The sequence below is a fragment of the Microchirus variegatus genome, assembly GCF_963457635.1.
Source record: "Microchirus variegatus genome assembly, chromosome: 8".
Taxonomy (NCBI): Eukaryota; Metazoa; Chordata; class Actinopteri; order Pleuronectiformes; family Soleidae; genus Microchirus; species Microchirus variegatus.
The window spans coordinates 9,136,898-9,161,117 of NC_139809.1; the positions used below are offsets into that span (position 1 = coordinate 9,136,898).

The 24,220-nt window shown below is 40.1% G+C and overlaps 2 protein-coding genes across 2 annotated transcripts in view; one reads left to right on the forward strand and one right to left on the reverse strand.

Annotated features, from left to right (window-relative positions):
• Positions 1–5,742: 5,742 nt before the first annotated feature.
• cUnh11orf58 (chromosome Un C11orf58 homolog) lies at positions 5,743–8,786 on the forward strand. The gene is made up of 5 exons (XM_083893905.1): positions 5,743–5,920; positions 6,516–6,599; positions 6,710–6,770; positions 7,003–7,112; positions 8,025–8,786. Exons 1-5 carry the CDS (start codon positions 5,867–5,869, stop codon positions 8,250–8,252), a joined length of 537 nt encoding a protein of 178 aa, XP_083750031.1. The 5' UTR covers positions 5,743–5,866; the 3' UTR covers positions 8,253–8,786.
• A 577-nt stretch (positions 8,787–9,363) lies between these two features.
• LOC310930921 (pleckstrin homology domain-containing family A member 7-like) overlaps positions 9,364–24,220 on the reverse strand; it is a gene marked incomplete at its 5' end in the record, with an annotated part of 115,367 nt that continues 100,510 nt past the window's right edge. Inside the window, 15 exons of the mRNA XM_083893985.1 lie at positions 9,364–9,662; positions 11,011–11,144; positions 11,457–11,590; positions 13,552–13,686; positions 16,469–16,708; positions 16,921–17,012; positions 18,165–18,261; positions 18,356–18,550; positions 18,655–18,785; positions 20,513–20,624; positions 20,785–20,886; positions 21,051–21,200; positions 21,919–21,999; positions 22,988–23,053; positions 23,950–24,033. Coding sequence (XP_083750111.1) covers positions 9,640–9,662; positions 11,011–11,144; positions 11,457–11,590; positions 13,552–13,686; positions 16,469–16,708; positions 16,921–17,012; positions 18,165–18,261; positions 18,356–18,550; positions 18,655–18,785; positions 20,513–20,624; positions 20,785–20,886; positions 21,051–21,200; positions 21,919–21,999; positions 22,988–23,053; positions 23,950–24,033 — 1,776 coding nt within the window. The 3' untranslated portion in view covers positions 9,364–9,639. The remainder of the gene's footprint in view (positions 9,663–11,010; positions 11,145–11,456; positions 11,591–13,551; positions 13,687–16,468; positions 16,709–16,920; positions 17,013–18,164; positions 18,262–18,355; positions 18,551–18,654; positions 18,786–20,512; positions 20,625–20,784; positions 20,887–21,050; positions 21,201–21,918; positions 22,000–22,987; positions 23,054–23,949; positions 24,034–24,220) is intronic.

Genomic DNA, 24,220 nt, shown 5'->3' on the forward strand with positions numbered 1-24,220 from the left:
CCGATGAAGGTGAACGACATCCTCTTTCCCAAAAAAAAACAACAACAACACATGGGAACGTTCACGATCTACAACGTGGAGGTCAGATCAATAAACATACAGCGGAAAAAAAGAAATAACATTATGATGCATCTTAAGCGTTTGACTCTGTTGTAAAGGTCTGATCAATAGCAAATGTTGTGAAAATCGTTTAATTCTTCCCATTTGTACCTTTTTTTCTGGCCCTGTAGCACACACACACACACACACACACAGAGACAGCAGAGAGGGGGAAAAGGCCTCTCAGGATCCAAGAATGATATATTAAGAATAACATGTGAGCGATGGCTTGATTTCTAAGAATGAGAATGAGATCCTGAGGTTGGCCTTGCATTGCGTCAACACTGGTGTGCACATATTCATGGTTTAATGAGAGAAGCACAGGGGGAAACACACTCATATTCATATACACAGAGTGGAGTTGAACACATAAAGTGGAGTAGAATACAATATGATTTAACTCTGAGGAACTAGAACAGTGCAATCTCTGCACGAAGCAAAGCTGCTCTGCAAAATATCTGCTTTAATTCACATCACATGTGGCAAATAATTAAAATAAATAAAATAAAAAAAAGATCCAGATCTCATCTGGCACGCGCGCGGTTCGAGTCCTCGTGGACCACACCAGTGACCGGCGGGCTGTGATCATCAGTTCTGCAGCTACACACACACATACACACACACACACACACACACACACACACACACACACAGAAAAGGACGAAAGAAGAAGATGAAGAGGAAAAAAAGAAAACTTGCATGTCTCGCGGAGAGAAAGAGAGAGAGAGAGAGAGAGAGAGAGAGAGAGAGAGAGAGAGAGAGAGAGAGAGAGAGAGAGAGAGAGGAGAGGTGGGGGGGGGGGGAGAGAGCGCGCGCAGCCATGCAGCCCGGGACAATGTGCTGAATTGGCAGCCTATATATAAGTCTGCCATTTGGACACTCGAATGCCACTTTACCTTATGAGGGAACTTCAGCGCGCAGCACCTGCTCAAAACAAAATGCCATAGGAGATCAACTTCAGCGAGCGACCCCCCCCCCCCCACCAACCCAACACACACACACACACACACACAGGGACACACACAGGCTGACGGATTGTTTTTCAGACAGACACTCTCACTTATAAGAGGAGAGTGTGCATGTGTGTGTGAGAGGGGGGGGGGGGGGTGTCTATAAATTGCTGTGCCGCAGTCCAGACAATTAAACAACTTGTTGGAAATAGTCATTTAGTGCGCGTGCCGCTGCGCGCAGGTCCGAGCTGGCAACACAATTATAACAATTATAAGAGAGAGAGAGAATGGAGCAGAAGTGATTTGATGTGCAAACAAAAAAAATGTGGATTAGTCAAACTATTATATTATATTAGAAAGATGAATTACAGCGGATGTGTTTTCCCAACGTGGTTAAAGATGTGAGCAAATTAAGCAGAAATCAGTGAAACAATAATCTACACTTCCTCCTTTATAGACTTCTTTGTTTTTCTTTTTCTGACACAAATGACTGTGATCTCTCTCTCTCTCTCTCTCGGTCGCTGTGCTTCTGAAAAGCTTCTTATCTGCAGGCGAGCAGCGGCTTATCTCAGAGGTGTAGTGCATGCTCTAAATGCGGGAAACACCCTGCATTGACTCTATCTGCGGCCCGCAGGCCGTTGTCGTGCGCCTTGTCCTCCTGTAGCCTCTGTCACATCCTCGCCGTGAACCCGGGACACAGCGATTGTCCGAGGAGCAGCAGCAGAGACGCTGTTGCTCCTGCAGCATGACTCAAGTTCACACACACACACACACACACACACGCAGTTAACTGCACACACACAAGCGACAGCGTCACCGTGTGAGGCTGAGTGACAGTGAACACTGAGGTTGGCACCGTTTATCGCGCACTCAAGTTAAAGACGCGCACGGTGCGAACTTTTCCATTTTTACGATGGCAACATAAAGAAAGTGCAGAGCCGCTGCCTGACAAACACTGAGACGAGGTCACATCATCATTATCATCATCATCATCATCATCATCATCATCAAAATAAAAGAAAACTTATTTTCTGGGACACTCACTTACATGTATTGTCTCGCGCGGGTCCGCGTTAGGGCTCCGGGTCTATTTTAACGCATGACTCGCGCATTCTTCTGGGGTCATTCGTCGTGAACTCTGAGGGAGGGTTAACTGGGGGCCTGAGGAGTGAGGACGCCCCCCCTCTTTTCTCTCCTCTCTCTGTGTACGCACTGTTTTTTTCTGCAGCGGCACATGTGCGCACACACAGCAGAAGTATTTTTTTGGGTTTGCGCGTGTTTGTGCGTGCGTCTCTTGAGGTCCAGCTCTGGGGCAGCGGGGACGCGCACCAGGACCGTAGAAGTCCAGCAGTGAGCGTGACGCGTTCACGAGCATGGGCGGAGGGCAGTGCATGTGCCCGGAGAGCATCCTCACCATCAGCCCCTGGATGAGACCTTTAACCTCGTTCACAATAAGCTTTTTATACAAATTAAATTTCAGTGACTTTTAAGAAAAGTGTTTAACTTGCCAGCTTTTTAATTTAAAGCCAGGTTCACGTGCACAGAGCGCGTCAGAACTGGGGTTCTACGTGGGTTCTGAGGGTTTTGACGCAACGGAACCAACAACACGTCTGTCAATAGCGCGTGACAGCAGGGATGTGTGTGTTGGGGGATGAACGCTGTTCACCTTAACTTTCCCCTCTGCTCTTCATGACTATGAAGATCAACAGTTTATGAGTGAAATTATTTTTATTCTTAATTTGAGTCACAAGTTTAACAAGTTCAAAGTGTGTGAGAGAGATGGAAATTTATGAAGGAGAACTTTCATGCGTCGAAGTTTCAATAAAGGACGGGCTGTTATGATCCCTGATGCTCTGCTGCACTTTCAGTGGGAAATAAACTGTTCAGAGATTTGATATTTGAATATTCATTTTTTTTTTGCAACAGCAAAATCTCTAAATAGAGCAAAACCTTAAGAAAGAACTTTGGTAAAACGTTTTTATAGATATGTGAAATGTAAATACACCATTTTAAGTTTGAGTCTATTATAGTTCTTATCAATATCAGGTTTATGGTTTGTTATTGTCCCAGAGAGTAAATATTATATGAACAGATTATTTTCCTTTTTTGTTGTTGTTGTTGTTGTTGTCATTAATTTGTGTGACTTTATTGTCAACTAACGATGAACTCATTATATTGTTGTTATAAATATAAAAAGTAAAAACATTTAAAAATAATAATAATAATAATAACAAAAACAAGGTCTCAGTTATAAAATCAATATAAGTTTTTTTTTTAAAGCTGACAGAGAGAAAAGTTGAGTCCAATCACGGCCGAACTGAATCTGCTGCTGTCATCTGTTTGTTGTGAAGCTCTCAGATAAACTCAGTGCGCACCGACTTCACAAAACAACCAGTGAGGACGAAAAGTAAAGTGCGGACAGCACCGGCTCACGGTCCCGGCGCATGCAGCGACGCTGTGTCCAAACTGATGAGACTTGTTCTTACCTGGATTCACGTGTTCGACTCCTCGTTCCTTCTTTTGTGTGGGGGGGCAAACTTTGCAGATTCTTCGCAGCGACGCTCGCTCACAGAGATTCAGCGCAGATGAGTCACTTCAAACTGCCTTCAAATCCCGTGCGTAAAGTCACCATCGCTGGAGCGGAGCGTGTAGTCAGGGCACTTTGGTAACTCCTCTCCGTCTGTTTGCGCAGCGGCAGGCGATCACAAAGTGCGACAAAACACCTCAGTGGCGCTGAGACGAGCAGAGACGGCGCACACTGGACATGTCATTGGCACGATTGTTTTTTTGGAAAAGTAATTTAAAGTTACTTCCTGTCGAGCACTATGTGGAGGTTAAGTGAGAGTGCGGGGCAGTGTCGGGTAAAGAGGCAGAGGCAGGATAACCCCTCCTCTCCCTCTCTCTCTCTCACTCCCTCTCTCTCTCTCTCTCTCTCTCTCTCTCTTTCTCTCGCGCGCACATACACGTCTGTTTGTGTCATTTGCTTTGTGTCATCCATTATCATTAACATATAACAAAGTATAACACACACTTTATCCACCTTCTGTTCCGTGTGTGTGTGAGTGTGTGCGCGAACTTGCGTAATACTGGACATCAGCTGCTCTTGCCACTCTTGGCACATATTTAAATTAATTAATATTTAAATCAATCATAGAAGAAAGAAAGAAAGAAAGAAAGAAAGAAAGAAAGAAAGAAAGAAAGAAAGAAAGAAAGAAAGAAAGAAAGAAAGAAAGAAAGAAAGAAAGAAAGAAAGAAAGAAAGAAAGAAAGAAAGAAAGAAAAGGAATTTTATTTATTACACTGATAAGATTTTAGAGAAAGAAAGAAAGAAAAGGAATTTTATTTATTACACTTATAAGATTTTTCTGTGTCAGAAATTACACAAATGTGTATTTTAAAAAGTTATTCTTAAAGTTTTATTCTGCCTGTGTGTAGTAAAATAGGCTTGTTTGTGTGTTGGTATAATACACACACACACACACAGAGAGAGAGGGAAATATTTTTGAGGTCAAGTCTTTGAATGAAAAATATCTCCTCTAAAAAATGCTTCTCTTTGTGATTGAAGTGTTGTTGTTTGTGCTGTGCTCAAGAAAAAAAAATAGTTTTAACTAAAATAAATAGAGGAAGAATAGAGAGTTCAGGTTCAGCTTTGATAATTGGATAGAGTTTGTTAAACTCAATAATAATACAAAAAAAAGCCTGTTATTTATTTCTTTTTTAACATGAATTTTTCCCGTTATTTGTCGACAGGTTTGAACGTCCTGTCCCGTCTTCATTACACTTACTCTAACGCCACCTTCTGGTGGTTTGAATGAATGCCACTTTATTATCAGAGGATCATTTTAACACAGTTTAATGTGTATGTCCATGACCCCTTTGGTGAAAGTAGAGAGGATGAATGAAAACAGGATGAATGAAAACAGCATTATTGTGGTAATAGATTAAGGGTGCACTGAAATATATTTATGTCAAATGTATACATCTGCATTTGTCTGTCGAATTACTGTATTTCATGTTTTTATTTTTGTCTTTTAATTTGATTTTACTCTATTTTTATGGACCCAAGTCCAATAATAAAGATGTGATTGACAGTCATCATATGTCAATTAATTCCATTTAATTAAGTCCATTTAATTTCAAACATAACTAATAAAAGTGAAAAATCCAACAACAAAAAAAGCATATTTTAAGACATACTGGAGCAAAACGCATCAGTATCATGTCATGAGGATCCAAGAAGTAAAGATAAGTGACATGTATTTAAGGTTAAAGTTAATTCCCATGTGTATTTAGAGCTTCAAGTATCAACAGTACATTTGTTTCAGTGCAAATGACCTCATAAATAAAATGACACATTGCAGGCAAAATAAAATCATACACAACACAATCTTGACCTGCATAATGTATATTGGGCCTGTAGGCCTAGATATTATAATAATATCAACATGTTTAAACATGTTTCCTTGCAGTTTGATCAATTAAAAGCTTGTTTCCCAGTGACATAATGTGATAAATGTGTTCAAATAAATGATTATGGCATAATGTAATAATATATTAACATGCTGAAACCAAACAAAATAATTAAAACTCAAAATAATAATGTTTTGAAGAGGTGTACCTAATAAAAGGCCAGCGGCTGTAACACAACACGTCCAGTGGAGGCAGCAGAGAGTTAAGTCTGCAACACAAGCGAAGAAGAAGAAGAAAACGGAAGCCTGTTGTTGACGACACAGTTGGTAAATCCAGTTAGCCTCTGCTAGCCTCTGCTACATCGGTGGCATGTTATTTTTCTGACATTCTCCAACGCTTGCACTCGTCATGAGTTCTCCAGAGGACAGACACGGGACAAAACGAGCCGCGTCCCCGAGTGAAGTGAGTGCGACAAGAAAAACGCTGCATCACGCGTGGATAACAGCCGTGGATGACTCCAGATGACGCTAGCTCCGCGTTAGCCTGTTTATTGACATGAAAGCTGTGCGTTGAAACCTGAACATGATTCAGTCGTGGATAAAAGTTTACTCACATTTTTACTCATACAAGTTTTAAAGGGGATTTTTAACTTAACACGAGTCAACAACACATCACCGCAGCTCAACTCTATAACGTAAATGTCCTCAGCTGTAAACACTGACATTCTCACGTTAACATTAAGTAAAATGGAAATAAAGTGGTTCATTGTTTTAAAACTAAAACAGTCTGTCATCTTTTAAATGTGCTTCAAGCTATTATTACGACTGCAATTTAAAGATTGCAAAAATGTAACCTTTATTTATCCATGAATTATCAATTGAGATGATCAATGTCAAATCTCTCTGAAATTGTAGCCCTGTAGCTTAAACAGGCTGTATTTAGTTGTAAAACTAGTGTGAATATGTAAGCGATATGTAATATAAACTGATGTGATTACACAAGAATTCAGTTTTGACAAAAAAGTGACAATTTATAAACATTACTTTTACCTCAACAGGATGGTTCGACTCAGTGGTCATCAGCTGATCTAGGAAGTGATGAGCGGAAACAGAAGTTCCTGCGATTGATGGGCGCTGGCAAGGTTTGTTTTCTGTACAAATATATATGTTTAGCGTAATGGGCTAAAAACTTTATGTAATAAAAAATGAAGTTACATCTGATCTAACAAATGCGATTGTTTCTCTTCTCTAGAAAGAACACACAGGACGTCTCGTCATTGGCGACCACAAGTCAACATCCCACTTGCGTAGTGGTAAGATTCATTGTTTAGCTTTTGTAAAAGGATGTATTTTGTTCAGCTCAAATACATTGATAACATATCAAAACTACCCTCCCATGCCACACTTACCCATGCTGCTTTACTGTGAAAGCCCAGTGCAATTAACCAGGCTATCCCACCACACATCCGCCGCACAGATCTATCCACACGTGGATAGGCCTGTAATGGCTGGGTGTGCCTGTTGTGACTGGTGTCTCCTCTGCAGGCCAAGAAGATAAGCAGATCAGTCAACAGCTGGAGATGCAGTACCAACAGGGCATGGACGGGATTCTGTCGGGACGGAATCGGAGACACTGTGGCCTGGGCTTTAGTGAGGTGAGGACTCACACACACAGACCGTGTTCTCTTTGCTAATCTTACAATAGAGGCTTTTTCTCTGTGTAGCGTGAGATTTGGTTGCAGTGGCAAACAACTACAAGCAAATGAGTGGACTGAGCGAAGGCAGGGACACATTACCGTCACTGTCACACACAGGGTGTATGCAAGTTGACTGAACTTAAATTGTATCAGGAGGTAATGATAAAGAGTGGCATTATTAATGTTAAGGTCTGGAAGAGCTGGTTAGCTGTAAATGTAAACATCGTCTGCTTTTGTTCAACTCTCATCCAAAAATTGGTCCACACATTTTTAATGGTGCCACTATGATGGAGACGTCCTTATGTTTGAGCATTGTAGGTTTCTTCTCTGCAGCATCTCTTGATTTTCTTTTTGTAACGTCCATTAAAAGTCTGTCTAACCTCATAAAAAGTTTGAGGTAAGACACTCTCGTCATCTCTAGCGTGGTCTCTGATGTGTGTGCAGAACAGCGTCAGATAAAATACTGTCCTTGTTCTTTATGAACCTTTTTCTCATGTATACTGTTACTCTTTTAATTTAGCCATTACTTACAGTATTTCTGATATTTTGGGTAATTTTATGGAATGTACAGGATAGGCAAAAATAAGCCTCGGCTTCAGCCTATTCCTTTTTCGGTTACAGAGTTTCTTTATAATTTTGTTGTGAGCAAATGTTGACTGTAAGTCTGTGGTAATATTTGCCGATTAATTGCATATCATTTAAATATTTTATATTGTAACCGAAATAAAACTATTCATTCATAAAACTATTCATTCATTAATTCATTCATTCATTACTTAAACGTATACTTATCAAATTATCAGGAAACCTGAAGGCGTCACACAACTACACAACAAATTCTCTTCATATTTTATCTTTTTTGTCCTATAGGCTGAGCCAGAGCCAGAGCAGCTTCCCTCCCCTCCAGAGGACAGTCAAACAAAAGACAATGAGCCAGAGAAGTCCACACATGAAAAAGAATCCACAGACGCCCAGGAAGACGTTTCTTCCAATGCCGACTCCGAGGATCTGAGCTCAGAGGAGTCCGAGCACAGTCCTGACAGCGGGAACGAAGAAGTGAAACACGATTATAAAACGGCCTTCGTAAAGTCAGCGTAGGTCTTGCTGGGCATGGAGGAATTTGTTTTTCAAGTCCGATCTGATGTACATTTTGACTTTCTTTGTTTAATTGTCTGTGATGACTCATCGGTTTAGTATTTGTAATGTAGAAAAGGATCAGTACACATGTCTGCAGTCCAAAATGTCACTTTTTGGTTGAGCAGTATTAAGTCATGTTTTTTTGGTTTGACATTTTAACAGTCTGCTGTGTTTTGACAAAACTGAGTTTACTTTGTCATTCAGGATCATTAGTATTCACATTATTAAGATTCTGAATGTCAATGTCAAAAAAAAGAGTCATTGTTTTTTTTCGTAAACAGGAGAACTGCATCATATTAAAGAAGTGGTTTTTGAGTGTTCAGTTGTTTGGACTTCAAGTAAATTCAGTATTCGTTTTGTGCTGAAAAAGCTCAGAGTTTGGTTTGTCTGTCATGAACTGTGTCCAATGATGTAAAACTGCCCCAACATTTCTATCAGTGAACTGAGGAACAAAGGAAAAGCATAAGAAATGTAATAAAGCTCTTTGGAATATCACCTGTGGTGTGGACCATTTATTAAAACACATTGAACACTTGCTGTGTATGGATTTTAAAATGATTGGGAACATTTTCCACAGGCTTATTATTATCATTGCAAAGTAGTTTGTCATATTGTGTGAATAAGGTGAAACACAAGCATCTCCATATGAATATGGAAGAGTATGAGTATCATTTCAACTTTAATATTTTAAAATATTGAGCTTAAATTTCAATATGTCACCCAGACTGCAAGCCCATCCTGCCTCTGCGTGTGTGTGTGTAAACTGGATCATCCTGTAGGTTTACAGTCTAATTTATTAATTTAGCATCTAAATATGTTCAGCGTGTAACTGTGGGAAAGAGAGACACCAAATAGTGAACTTGTTTTACCTGATATTTATTACGTGTGACGACTTTCCTTTTCTCGAGTGGTAATATAATATATATATATATATACTATTACTGATCCTCGTAAAGTTGATTTAGAGGACCGTGATGATCACTGATCGTTGGAAAAAACAAAAAAACACAATACGGTCAAAAACCAAATTAAAAAATAAATAATGTGAAAACATTAAAACTGTGATCTGAGCATTGTTGGCATTAGCTTTCATTTAACTTGAAAAATACAAACCAAACAGTAAAACAGGTACTAGCTGATTATATGTATAAAAAGCTAACTTACTTGTTTATAAATTATTACTTAATTTGCAGTGTAAGTGCAGAAGCAGCGAAAACTGAAAACATCGACACACTTGATTTTCAGTCATATTAAAAAGGCTTTGTTACAAGTAAATCAGTTTGTTGGCGTCTGTTGAGAAATGTTTAGATTCCCCCTCTTCTCCCTTTGTGTTGGTAGCTCCTGTGGGTCAGTGCTGTGCAGCAGCTTTGGCTGAGAAGAAGACAACACAGTGTCAGGAAGTCAGGGAAATCACAGCTGCTTGTACTGAAGGTCTGTAAACTGTATCAAAGTTGCTTATGCAAAGGGGAAAAAAGCACTTAAATTTCACTTGTTTTTAATGATTTACAGTCTCCTTAAAGGCAAACCTGCTCCAGTTGTTTTATGTGAATAGACATTTAAAGAAAATGTGAATTTATTTAGCACAGTCCTTACATTCAGCTGTGGATAAAAAGTGAGTGAGTTCAAGTTTATTCCTGTAGAAAAATTAAAACACCACTTGCACACAGGAAGTCATCAGAACGAAGCAGCCACCAGAGCAAAAACAACAAAAACAGCTGAACCCAGAGCAAAGAAACCAGGACTGCACACAAGAGCGAGGAGGAAGATTTGCCAACACCAAACACAATCATCTGTCAAAAACACACGCTATTATTCCTAAAGAGTAGTCAAGAAATTTCTTCTAAACCCACTCATTATTTACACCTAACTTAACTTAATATCCGATTAAAATGCTACAGATTACAACAATTACACAATATGAATGAAGTATAGACACTTTCAAAAAGACATAGATCACTGGTTTATATATTATATTATTATAGTTTAAGCTGTACATTACTAATAATCACAGAGCAACAACACACAAGACAATGACTCCACAGCACACAGAGGGGAAATGACAGGTGTGTGTACCTGGAGCAGACATGCTCACCGACTGTCCAGTCACTCTGTCCCTACACACCGTGGACAAAGACAAACCACATGATGCCAGTCTGAGGTTGATTTTTGTGTGTATTTGTGAGTCTGTTGAAGATCTGGTTTTAAGGATTATTGACACTATGGTTACGTTACCATAAAGCTGAGGTTAAAGTAAGTAAGGATTTATTTCTACAGCACTTTACTGCACCTTTACTGTGAAAGGTGCTATATTAATAAACTTCACTTACTTAGTGCTTCTACTGCAGGGATCTGAGTCTTCTGAAGGTGGAGTATGTTTGGAACACAAACCATAAAGGGCTTTGTATGTAAGTAATGTTTTTAACTTAATTCTGTACAGTTCACAGATGTGGGCATTGCTAAAAGTAAGGTCAGATATGATGGAAGGTATAAATAAACAGTTTAAGGCCTCTATGGGAAAGCATAGGTTTGATTTTGGACAGGTTTTTTCATTGAAAATAACACAAAGAAATTACTTTATTATTTTACAGAAGTCAAAGTTTAGATTGTGATTGAGAATAATACCAGCATTATTTTCTGAGGAATCGATATTGGGTTCCAGTGGACAGATACAAGGTTATAACGTTGAAAAAATAATTTACGCGTAGGCGAGTTCACTGACCTGCGACCAGTTTGCTCTTGCGCGATGCCTCCGAGGCCAGAGCGTGCGACGCGTTCATGATCCTCTCCTGTTGCTTTAGAGCCGAGTCCAGCTCACTGAAGTCTAACGACGCAGACTGCTGAATGTTCTGAACACTGAGACACAAACAGGACTGTAAACCAGGGAGATTATGAATGGTGTACTGACAAGACACAAGTCTGAGAGTACCTGTTGAGAAAAATGGTACATTTACTCTGGCTCTTCCTTACCCAATTTTTCTCCTACTCCTCACTCAAAATCAGTTGGGCTATATCAATATAAATGACTCAACTTCAAAGTGAGTGGTGCTTTGATTGTTGCAAACTGAGCATATTTAAGTAACAATGATTTTACATTACCATTTAGGCCTCCAAAAATGAGCCCAGAGACAGAACACAACTGTGTATTATCTGAGGAGTGTTGTGTACCTGGATTTGGCCAGGATGTTCTTGATGCGCTCAGCCCGGCGAAAGCGTTCCTCCAGCTCCTCTGGACTGGCAGGTTCCTCAGGCTCAGACTCGATGTAGCGCTCTGGGATGGGAACTTTTCGAGGTTTGGCCAGCTGCGTATAGGACACACAGTCATACGGTCATGATGTGTGTGTGTGTGTGTGTGTGTGTGTGTGTGTGTGTGTGTGTGTGTGTGTGTGTGTGTGTGTGTGTGTGTGTGTGTGTGTGTGTGTGTTCTTGTACTTGCGTCATACTGAGGACCAGTGAGGGTTTTTAACCAACAAAGTGAGGTCATTTTTACGGAGTGAGGACATTTTGGCCGGTCCTCACTTTGTTTTCATTGAAATCACCTCCTTAGGTTGCTACAACATGCTATACTCAGTTTGTCAAAAATTTGGACCAACAATTTTGGGTCCATTTTTTTTTTTTAAATTTTGGGTCCTTTTTTTTTTTTTAATTTTGGGTCCATTTTTTTTTCAAATTTTGGGTCAAGTTTTTTTTTCAAATTTTGGGTCCAATTTTTTTTTTAAATTTTGGGTCAATTTTTTTTTTTTAAATTTTGGGTCAAAAAAAATTTTCACATTTTTTTTCAAATTTTGGGTCAAGTTTTTTTTTTTTAATTTTGGGTCAATTTTTGTTTCAAATTTTGGGTAAACATTTTTTTTTAAATTCACTTCCTTAGGTTGCTATAACATGCTATACTCAATTTGTCAAAAATTTGGACCAAAAATGTTGGGTCAAATTTTGGACCACAAATTTTGGGTCAATTTTTTTTTCAAATTTTGGGTCAATTTTTTTTTCAAATTTTGGACGACAGTATAGTATGATGTTTTTGTAAAATTTTTGACCAAAAATAATAATAAAAAAAAAAAGTTTTCCAGCACTTTTTGCTCTGGGGCTCCACCTGCAGACATTTTATGGTACTGCAACCAGTAGTTCTATATAGATGTCATTCATGAAGTAGATATTTGTAATTGTGTCGATTTATAAAGTGGAAATGCTGGTCCTCACTGTCAGCAACCCAGTTCTCAGTATGCAGCAAGTACAAGAATGTGTGTGTGTGTGTGTGTGTGTGTGTGTGTGTGTGTGTGTACTGGAGGCTACACCACAACTAGCATTTTGTTTCCTCCAGTAGAGATATACAACACATTAGCTAGATCAGGGTCGTTAAACTCATTTTCACTGAGGGCCACATCAGCATGTTACCCTCAAAGGGCCAGATGTAACTGTAACTAAATGTAACCAAATATAATGTAAAATAAAGGTAACTACTCAGTAACATATTGCTAAATAACTTTCTGTATTTATTACTTATTCAAGTTACAAATATGATGCATTATAGATGTAACTTGGTCCGCGATGGTGATGCCGTCACTTTGCGGGTAAGGCAATCGTCATGCATGATGGGAAATGTAGTTTATGGTCAACGCACGCCTTAAAGCAGCATAGACCTATTTTAACACAGATTTTTAAGACCAATTAATCACTCACGGGCCACATAAAATGAGGTGGCGGGCCACATCTGGCCCCCGGGCCTTGAGTTTGACACATGTAAGCTAGATGATATATTGTGTGTTTTCCATGATGATATTGAATGATTACTTACAAATGACAGATTAAGAGATTAAGCATGTGAATCAAAGAATCTAGCTGTTGTCAAAACGCAAATTGTCACATAAAAACAGTCAGTAAGACGTCCAGTTTAAGCAAAAATCAAACCAGCTACAGCATTTGTCCTATGCACGCAATGATTCTATTTAAAATGCAATGACAACAATACAAACATATCTATATGACCTTCACAGCAGTGAGTACAAAGGTCTGGGAACACCACATATGGAATTTAAACATGGTTGTTGGCTTAGAAGTTAAAAAATCCTGTTTTTAAAAGACTGCGAACCTCATGTGGATGATAAAGTGGTAGAAGATGGATGGATGCATCTATATCCATCTTGTTCTCCAACTTATTCTCGAGAAATGTGCATTCTCTACATCCATCTACTTCCTCTCCTTTGCCTTTTTTTATTTTATTGAGAATGCGACGCATAGCCGCGTTGAGATGTTTGTGCTTTACCTCTAAGCTGATATCCAGGTCGTAGTAGAGAGGCTCGACGTCCACCTCTCGTACGTACGTGGCCGTCAGCTTCATCCACTCGTCGGGCTGAAATCTGACTCTCTCTTTCTGACCCTCTGCACCTCGTCGCTCCTCCTGTCAATCAAACGCCCAGAGAGGGCAGAAGTCGAAATTATACGGGTGAATGACAGATGTTGCTAATGTGACTTGTGAATTGATTTTAAGCCATTTTGGTGCGACATAATCACTTGCCGCAGCAATTTCAGGTGATCAGTACAGGTTAATAAAAAAAAATACTCATTATAATAAGACAAAGCCATGTGGAGCAGGGGCAAGCAGGGCACATTCATTTCTACATTATATGCATTTGTGTGTGTGTGTAAATGTGGAAGTATCACTGCAGTGAGCTGAGCCTCAGGTAGAGGGAGTCAAATATGGATTGAACATAATATGAGCAACAGGGAACGATCAGAGCAAGACGTTTATCCCAGCATGATTTGAAATGATGATGAGGTTTATCATCGTCATTATTCCCACAGAGGAAACTGTTATTTACATAGCACATGTGAAACAACATACTTATCCTGTGATGTATGTGTGTATGTGTGTGTGTGTGTGGTGAGGGTTACTTGTGAGTATCCATGCACACATCCTTGTCACTCCAGCAGCTCACAGTAGAGATCTGATCTGTTGGGTGTGTTCACATGCTCTGAGAAACACTGCAGCCCATGCCTCGGTGTGCGCTCAGAAGAATCAGTTGCACAAAAAACAAAGAGAGAGAGAGACAGAGACAGAAAACCATGCGGATCAAATTTCATCAAACCCTCACCGGATTAGGAAGAACACAGCAAAGAGGAGGTTCAGAAGCAAGAAACTTTTTATTGTCGAGTGTAAATCTCTACATGATAGAAAAAAGGGAAAGAGTTGTGCATTGCTTCCCAGTAACAGAGAATTAGATGGTGATGAGCTGTTCGAGTCTGTAAGTTCAACGTTCTCTATCATAATTCTTCATCTTCGGCCAAAAACTACCTTGTAACTGTAACTGTAGACGAGGACAGATGAGAGCAATATGGCAGAAGAGCAGATTCCAGATTAACACTTGTGAGGAAAACAAGGAGAGGACAGCAACGCCACAGAGGAATGAAATGGCCGGAGAAGAATTGGCACGTTTTGATGCCTGCATTTTAGACGATTATTATTTGAACACTGGCGATCTGACTACTACGGAGCCCCCAAAGGGACATGAGAAAAAAAAAAAAATTTGACCATTTTTTTTTTTAATCTCGAATTTCCAAGTCGAGATCTCGATTTTCCAAAAAATTATGAAAAAAAAAAATCAATATTTTTTCCATATTTTTTTGGAAACTCGAGATCTCAACTTTGAAACGAGATTTCAATTTTATTTTTTTTTGTCTTTTTTTTTCTCATGTCACTTCAGGGGCTCCGTAGTCTACCGATACTAAAATTTATTTGATTTAATTTTTTTTTTACCATAAATTTGCCACTGTGCATAACCTTGAGTTTCTCTTTTACCCATCCATACACATTACCAGTGTCAGAGTGGCCTGCTCCTTGTTTATATTTTTAATTATTGCATGTCAGCCCACTTGCTTGAACCTATCCTGTATATTCACGGTGCATAAAACAGCACGGCATAGGCCACTTAAAAGCACTCGCACTCGAGTAAAAGCGTCTCGTACCAGTTTTGAATGTGGCAGAGTAATTCCCCCACCACTGTTAAATGATTAAAATCACCTTATAGTTCATTTAAAACAATAAAAAAAAGGCTGTAAGAATGAGGATGTTGAATACAAAATGGTGTAAACATGTTTTGTGCTGGTGGAGTTTGATAAAGTAAGAAATGATCTGGTGTTTATGGTTATATGCACTTTACAAAAGGATTAAAATCATCATGTATGTATTGCTTGTGGTTAGAAAATTCAATATTAAGATGTTGAATTATGTTATAACCTGTTATTATACGTCTACCTTATGTTACTTTTACATTCTCAGGTGTGTTAGCACTGCTCGCATTCCCTCACTGCAACAAACGGGCACATGCAGCCATAAGCTATCTCCACTTTCAATAATTTAACAGTTTAAAAAAATGATTCTGCAGTGGAGATGTAGTGCTTCAAAACGAACGGGGATCGATTAAAACGTCGATGGAGGAGGTCAATTTGGGACAAAAGGCAAAGGGATCATCTGCAAAACAAGGCACTTGGATTCCATCTGAAGAAACGAAAGCAGGGAGGTGTGATCATGATTTTGTGCCACTATCTTTCTTCGTTTCATCGGTCTGAAAAACTTATATATTCCATTTTCCCACATTTCCCCACCCCTCCCCACTCCTTTATATGCTCTATATAGCAAATCTCTACAAAATAAAACTGTACAACTGTATACTGAAAATATCCCTCAGTAAATAAATAAAGGTGTACAAGTACACTGTATGTAGATGTACATAAATGGGCTCTTCTCTATATTTTCTGGTGATTAGACGGAGATGTGAAGGCAGAGCGATGCCTTCCACTCCTGTGTTTTCTATATGGATTTACATTCAAAATTGTGTCAGTGAGGTTCCACCAGGCGGCAGTGGTTACAAGGTTCACTTCTAAACTCCTAAACTACGTCGTCCCAGTCCAAATCTATCCCGGCGTTTCATTTCTCTCTTAAAGCGTTAACCAAGCTAGCTACGACAGCTGCAGCGACATCCTGCCCTTTAGCTTGTTAGTGTTTTTTTTTTGTTTTTTTTGGCGGCTACCGTCAACAACCGCTGGTTACACAGCAAAGAGTACTAGCGTGTTAGCATTCCTGCATGGTTAATGTGCAGCTGGACGGACGCTTAACAACAGGGGGGTTGGAGGTGCTGCTCCCTGTGTCTGCTGCTGCTGCGCGGAGGTGGAGGGAAACGTACGGAGGCTGCAGGGTCTGAGGAGCTGGAGGGCATCCTGGAGGAGGAGGAGCGCTGGGTGGTGGTGTTGGAGCGCTCCCCCTGGCTGAGGTTCCTCTTGCGCTCGCGTACCAGCGCCCGTTGGTGGCGCTTCATGCGCTCCAGCTGCTCCTCCGCAGTCATTCGTCCACGAGTCTGGCTGTTCATGAGCTGCGAGGCCTCTGTGGAGGACGACAGACACTCCAAGGCACTCTTAGGTCTCTCCTGGTGAGACTGGGGAGGAGAATAACAGACAGGGGTGACTGAAACAAAGCCAGGATGAAAATTAGAGAGGGGATGGATGGTTAGTAGGCAGGGGAACCTCGTGTAGAGGATAAAGCGGTAGATAGTGACAGAGGATAACAAAGACGGATTTAAGGATATGAAAGTGAAAAGACAAAAATATGTTTCACCTTTCCTTATAGTCTTAAACTCACCTTGGCTCCAGAGCTCCGTGGACCTCTCCTCAGGGTGACGTAGGACGAGATGGTGTTTGACTGATTCAGTTGGGACGAGGATCCTGACAGATCTAAATAATGACAATGTGATATGATGCAAATGCATACACTTTAATAAATGCTAGTATTGTTTCAGCTTCATAAATGCAAATATTTTCTTTGTTTCTTTGCTCCACATAACAAAGAAATCATTAAAAAGGAATCATTTTGGTTTGTGGACAAAACAAAGACGATCCAGAACATCGTCAAGTTCAACTTTTTTTAACGTTTTTAAATTAGATTATATTAGGAAAATAATCGTTAGTTGCAGCTCTAATAAATGCGTTTACAGGGTATATGCAGGAATCCTGGCGTTTCCTGAATTTCAACACCTTTTTAGGACCTTCTCAAAATATTTTAAGACCTTATTGCCACTTCAAGACATATTTATCTTACAAAACAGTTTTAGTTTGCAATAAACTTACATTTTCCCATTTCTGACGATTTTGGAGTTTATTTCGTGCAATTATTTTGCGCTTTGTTCGCTATTGCAAGATGCGTAACGCATGCCTGCGCTTCGTTGTTAAAATAAATACATTCATGCATACTTTGTGCAGACAAAGTCTATGGACAAAATGTAATACCTCATGAAATCGTGATTAAGACATTTAATGCTTTTTAAGGGGCTTAAAGGTGCAATTTTGTAATAAATCTAAAGCAACTGGCCATAAAATCCTCCTAATATGTCACAGAGACTCAGGAATAATGTTCATATAACAAACTGAACTCACCAACAACAACAGTGCAGCCAAAATATTCGCATTGAAAAAAAATATTTTGCAGACTGCAAATCATGTTTATGTTTTGAAATCATGTTTTGGCATGTGGCGCCACCTACCGCCATCTACCAATCATTGCAGTCAGTAGAGTCTCAGCTGCCAAGCAACCACGGTTTGCCAGTTACGTCAGAAAACGAAACCTAAAAGACCTCAGTATTTTGATTTTGAATGTAGTAACCGTTTTTGGCCACATTCTTACATATGGCACCTTTAATTTTCCAAAAAATTGATTTATCAACTTTTAATACTTTTTAGGACCCCGCAGACACCCTGGTTTAAATCCTGGTGAAGACGAATTTCACGAGATCACATACTGATACACTGAACAAAAATAACTACATGATATGATGTTATTTGGGTATAATTATATGCACATAGAAATGTGGCCTTTATCACATGTGATACCTTTGCCTGCAAAATACTGGTAGTCGGTGTCAGATCCAGTATTGAAGGGATTAGTTCCAGGCAGCTCAGGTTCACTCAGGTAAGATCGCAGGTCAGTCTGAAACCAAATATGTAAAAAAAAAATGACCACTGCTTCGATTACTTTTTTTAAACTGGAGAGAAAATGATTCTAGATCATGACATAAGCATACCTTACAGTCTCCATTGACAACATACTGCCCAGTCTCCCTGTCCCTCTTCCTCTCATCCGATTGGCGTTTTAGTCCACGCACCGATGTGTGGCGAATGACCGAGGCCTCCTTGGGGAGAGGCGGCACCACAGGCGGCGTCTCTTCGTAGTCGTAGAGGCGCGGCAGGGGAGGGCGGGGCGGGGCGCTGTCATCCACCTGCAACGGTGGAAATGAACTAATTGTACAGCTGCCGAGGTCTTTAGATGCACGGTCAGACTGAATCCAGCAGCAGTCCCTGAACTTGACACCCTGACACTCACCCACTTTGGCACGGTGCTATGAGGCAATGTATGGGAGAGGATCCTGGGGACGGAGCTACGAGGAGGCGGATGGACCTCTGGGCTGTGAGAAGGCACTGCCAGGTCTGACACCGAAGGCACTAATTTCCTCTCTGTTTGGTCACGTAAACATAGAAACAAAGGCTCAGCTTTTAAATAGTCAATGCATTAAAAACAATAAAGCTACAAGCGACACAATTCACCATTTCAAGTATCAACGTAGATTATGTTTACAGTCGGACTGAAGCAGAGAGTTTCAAACATTATAGTCTTCTTTCGTACAGGGTATATGCAGGAATCCTGGAGTTAATTTCAACACCTTTTTAAGACTTTTTCAAGACCTTCTTAAAATATTTTAAGACCTTATCACCACTTCAAGCGGTCATCAGCAACACCTACTTACAAAACAGTTTTAGTTTGCAATTAAATCCATAGAGCACACTCATAAGCTAGAAAGAATACATTAAACCAAAGGCAAGGTTTATTCAAATAAACAACAATACTTTGACTCAAGTATTCACGATTTTGGAGTTTATTTTGTGCGATTATTTTGAGGCAGGAGGACGCTCACTGTTCAAAATGTGTAACTTTTTTTGCGTGATTTTAATACTTGTTAAGGGCCTTCATTTTCCCAAAATGGTTGATCAACTTCGAATTCTTGACAGTATTACATCTTTTAATACAGTGTATGACATGAATGTTTGACGACTCTGATGGTTGTTTTTGTTGCACAACTAAAATAAACTGTATCTCTTAATTATGTATGGATGATGAAAAGAAGGAAAGTTTGATAGTGAGACCAATGTATATGCAGGAATCCTGGAGTTAATTTCAACACCTTTTTAGGTCTTTTTCAAGACCTTCTCAAAATATTTTAAGACCTTTTCGCCACTTCAAGACATAATTATCTTACAAAACAGTTTTAGTTTACAAAAAACCTACATTTTCCCATTTCTGACGATTTTGGCTATTATTTTGCGCTTTGTTTGCTATTGCAAGATGCGTAACGCGGGGAGGAAAATTAATACATTCATGCATACTTTTTGCAGACAAAGTCTATGGACAAAATGTAATACCTCATGAAATCGTGATTAAGATATTTGACGCTTTTTTAGGGCCTTAAATGTGCATGATGTAATAAATCTAAAGCAACTGGCCGTAAAATCCTCCTACTATGTCACAGAGACTAATGTTCATATAACAAACTGAACTCACAACAACAAAACAGCCAAAATATTTTCATTAAAAAAATCTTTTGCAGACTGCAAATCGTGTTTATGTTTTGAAATCATGTTTTGGCATGTGGCGCCACCTACCGCCGTCTAACAGTCATTTCAGTCAGTAGAGTCTCAGCTGCCGAGCAACCACGGGTTGCCAGTAAGTATTTAAAGGTGCCATATGTAAGAATGTGGCCAAAAACAGTTACTACATACAAATTCAAAATACCGAGGTCTTTTAGCTTTCGTTTTCTGACGTAACTGGCAACCCGTGGTTGCTCTGCAGCTGAGACTCTACTGACTGCAATGATTGGTAGACTGCGGTAGGTGGCGCCACATGCCAAAACATGATTTCAAAACATAAACATGATTTGCAGTCTGCAAAATATTTTTTTTAATACAATTATTTTGGCTGCACTGTTGTTGTTGGTGAGTTCAGTTTGTCATATGAACATTATTCTTCAGTCTCTGTGACATATTAGGAGGATTTTATGGCCAGTTGCTTTAGATTTATTACATAATGCACCTTTAAATATACCCTCAACCTAAAAGCAATTGACAAAAAAGCAAAAAAAAAAAAGGGCTTTCGTCAGTAACACGCTGGACTGTTATCCTCCCCTCACCTGGATTCTGGACAGAGTCAATGGTGATCTTGTAGTTGGCTTTGCTGGTGCTCAATCCCGCCATCACATCTTCAATCCTCCACAGCTCACGCTTCATCTCAGATTTTTCTTGCTACAATGGACACAAACACGTGTTATTTGAAGCTTTCACTTGTAAATCAACGTAGTTTCCCCAGTCATACATTTGATAATTTGAAGATGCTGTCCTTTAAATTAACTTGTGATGTGACAATTATTAGTCATTGTTTCTGAGCTGCAGGGTCAGGCATCACCTGAGGGGTGGCGCTGTCATTCATATGTGTACGCAGCACGGTCCTCAACTGCTCAACCGATCTCTCCAGCATATTGTAGTCCTCCCAGGCGTGTGCCATCTCCTGCAATCCCACACAAACACACAGTTTTAGGTGACACGTACAGTACACTGGACTGTCAAGATACAAAGTTTGTATCTATATACAGTATGAAAACACCTCTGTGGGACGTGGTGAAAAAAATCATTACATATAGTGATATATTAATGAAGTACACACACACATACCGTGGAGAGGCGAGAAATTTGGGCCCTGATGGCCACCAGGTCTTCTTGCAGCAGTCTCTGCTGATAGGCGATCTTGTGGGCGTGGGCCGACTGATCCTGGAACTGCTCCATCTGCTGGTGGGCCATATCCAGTACACTCTCCAGTTTATCCTGGTGGGGAGGGGGTGAGGGATCGATCAGCATGATGAGGTTAACCAAAGCAAACCAAAGTCAGCTGTTGTTTACAGGACACTGCTCTGGAAAGATGACTTCAGTGTGTAGCAGGTGTACTATACTATACTGCCTCTAGGGGGCAGCAGGTTTCCACCATCAATCTTGAGTTTACCTCTTTGGCATTTTCATACATACCTGCATGTAAAGTTGTATATACAGTCATTTCAATGTTTCTTTCATTATTAAGAAATCATTAAAAAACTGAATCATTTCGGTTTGTGGACAAAACAAGAGTTAGTTGCAGCTCTAATTTCAAGTTCAATTTTCCTGACATAAACTTGTTGCATCTAGGAATTTGGAGCTCTGGCACCACTGACAGCTCCATTTCCTTTCCCAGTCAGGACAGTCAAAGAAATCAGCGTCCATGAATCTCTTCAACTCTCTCTGTGAATGTAAGAATCTAAAATGAAAGCCTACTTTGTTTCTATAAAGACCGATAATGAATCATCATCTATTATCAAACAGCATTGGAGCTCGACTGAGAGCGGCAGAGTGGGTTTTTGTCCTTCAGTGTGACATCAGCATGTGCTATGTCTTATTTCAACACTCTCATCCGGTTGAATCATCGAACCAACTGAGGTCCGCCAGAATAATGAGACGGTTTCGAATTGACCGTGGAGAGCCTACGCATATCATGCAGCAGATATGTGAATACCTTGTCATCCTTCAGGGAGCTGATCCTCGCCTCCAGATCCTTCAGGATTTTGTCCTGCTCACATAACCGACTCAATTTGACCTGCAGGGGGAGACGCAGAGCTGAGTAGGCAGGGTACGAGAGAGCAAGGGCATTGACAGAGAGTGTACGGTATACTCTCTTGGGTATCTGTGTTTCTGCAGATAGATAAATCTGTATGATTCGTTATGTATGTATATGTATACATATTTCTTTTTTTAAATATATGAATACAACAGGCTGGTTTGTAACAGATAATATTCCCCTATTCCCTGACGCCTGACCTCATTTGCGTGTTAATTGTTGTGAATGAGCCCATTACACAAAATGGGTGCGACCCACCTGGTACTTTTAATTACAGTGTCAGGGAGACACTGAGCCTTATTAATTAATCCCCGATTAAACTCTGCAAAGGTTGGATCACTATCCTCCTGCAGTAAAACAACACCACGTCCACGTGCAGTGTGATGTGAATAAAGTGCGTGTCCATAGAATTTTTTTTTTTTTTTTTACTGTCTATGATTCTTTTTATACCCTGTGAAATAAATTATTAATCCTGTTGTGATATCTGCGCTGTGTGGCTACGCTGTTGTCGGAGCTCATCAAATATTCATAAAGGACAACACATTCATACATTCGCTTAAAGTGATACATGCAATATTTGTGCTTATGATAATTTCGTTCGTCTTAATAATCCAAACAATTTTCTGAAATTTTCTCACAAATCAATTTAAGTAAAAAAAAATGTGTGAGTACGAATGTATCTTATCTACCCCAGAACTGAGTTTCTCCTTAAAACTTGATAATCCTCAGGGAAGTCAGTCGTGTTCACCTTCACTACAACTTTATGTTTGCCTGAAGACGAGCCAAACAAAGTGCATTAAACTAAAGACACTGCGACAAAAATGAGCTGACACATTTGCCAGATTGTTGTCCTCTCTGAGTTAACAAATCCCCTGTGATCCGGAGACATCCCATAATCTAAAACACAAACTGGACTGAAGTTAAAACATCCTTGCCTGCGTTTTTTTTTTTAACACACTGCACTTACGTCCACATCACTTTCCGCAACCTTGACAGGTTTCCCTGACTCCTTCATGGTTTGACTTCCCGTCACCTGCGAACCAAAAATAAACATGTTCAGGTGTTAGTCATACAGTGACATGACCGTGTCAGAGTCCATGCTGGAACCAAAGGAAATACAGAGCCACAGAGAGCCACAGCTACAAAACTATTACCAGGCAGACTATAGTGGCAAGTTTCTCTTTGCCGTTTCATCCACATGACAACATGAGTGAGTTGTAGCACACGACATAAGCTCTTCCATGTAGAACAACAACAGCTATGGATTCTATGCAGCCCTGCGCGGCATGACAATGGAACTGCCTGAGTTCAGGTGCTCGCTTGAGTTTTGCTGGATTTTACAAGGATGCAGGATCCGACTGAAACGCTTGAACCTTGTGGTAATTCCACAATGAGAGAATCAACAATTTTCATAGAGTACAAATACAGTCTTTCTTGTTCTTGACAGTTAATACTTCATGTGCTCGATCTTGGGGCGAAAAAAGTAAATAAATAAATGAATAAACATCGTGACTCAGAGAAGCCCTGTGTTATTGTCAAGGAGGTCCAGTGTTTTCAGAGACGATGGTAGAAGCAGCTGGCTTTTCAACCACCAAGGGCCACAGCCACAGCCACAACACATGCACTGCTGAGCCATCCCATGCCCACTATTATGCCACAGCATTGCCAAACATTGCCACATGGGAGGGGGGAAGTGGAAGGGTTGAAGGTCACATGGAGGTAAAGATACCAAATGCCAAGCCATGAATGTGGTGCCGAAAGCATTGGGATTGTTTCTTTCTCGAAACACAGAGACTCTCGTACTCGGCTACACAGATGCGTCCCAATACTGACACCCTAATAGAGACATGCACGAGCATACACAGTCACATACACACTTTTTTTCTCTGCAGAGACACACACACTCGGACACATACACAGAGAGCTTACGTTCATTAGAGGCCTGAGTGGCCCAGCAGTGCAGTGCAGTAGTAAACTGTGAACTGCGAGGATCAGGGGCTCTAGAGCTCTGATCTGGGAGTTAAAAAAAAAATCACAAGACACAAATCCGCAATCACAATGAAAGTGTGGCGGCTTGCTTTTCTGAGATGCTTCTAAAACCATGAAAGAGTTAGAAGATCACAGCAAGAACTTGTGTCTGAACATCTCCATTTGTAGCTGAAAGTCTTGGGTGAACATTTGAACATGGGCCGCTGGGTTA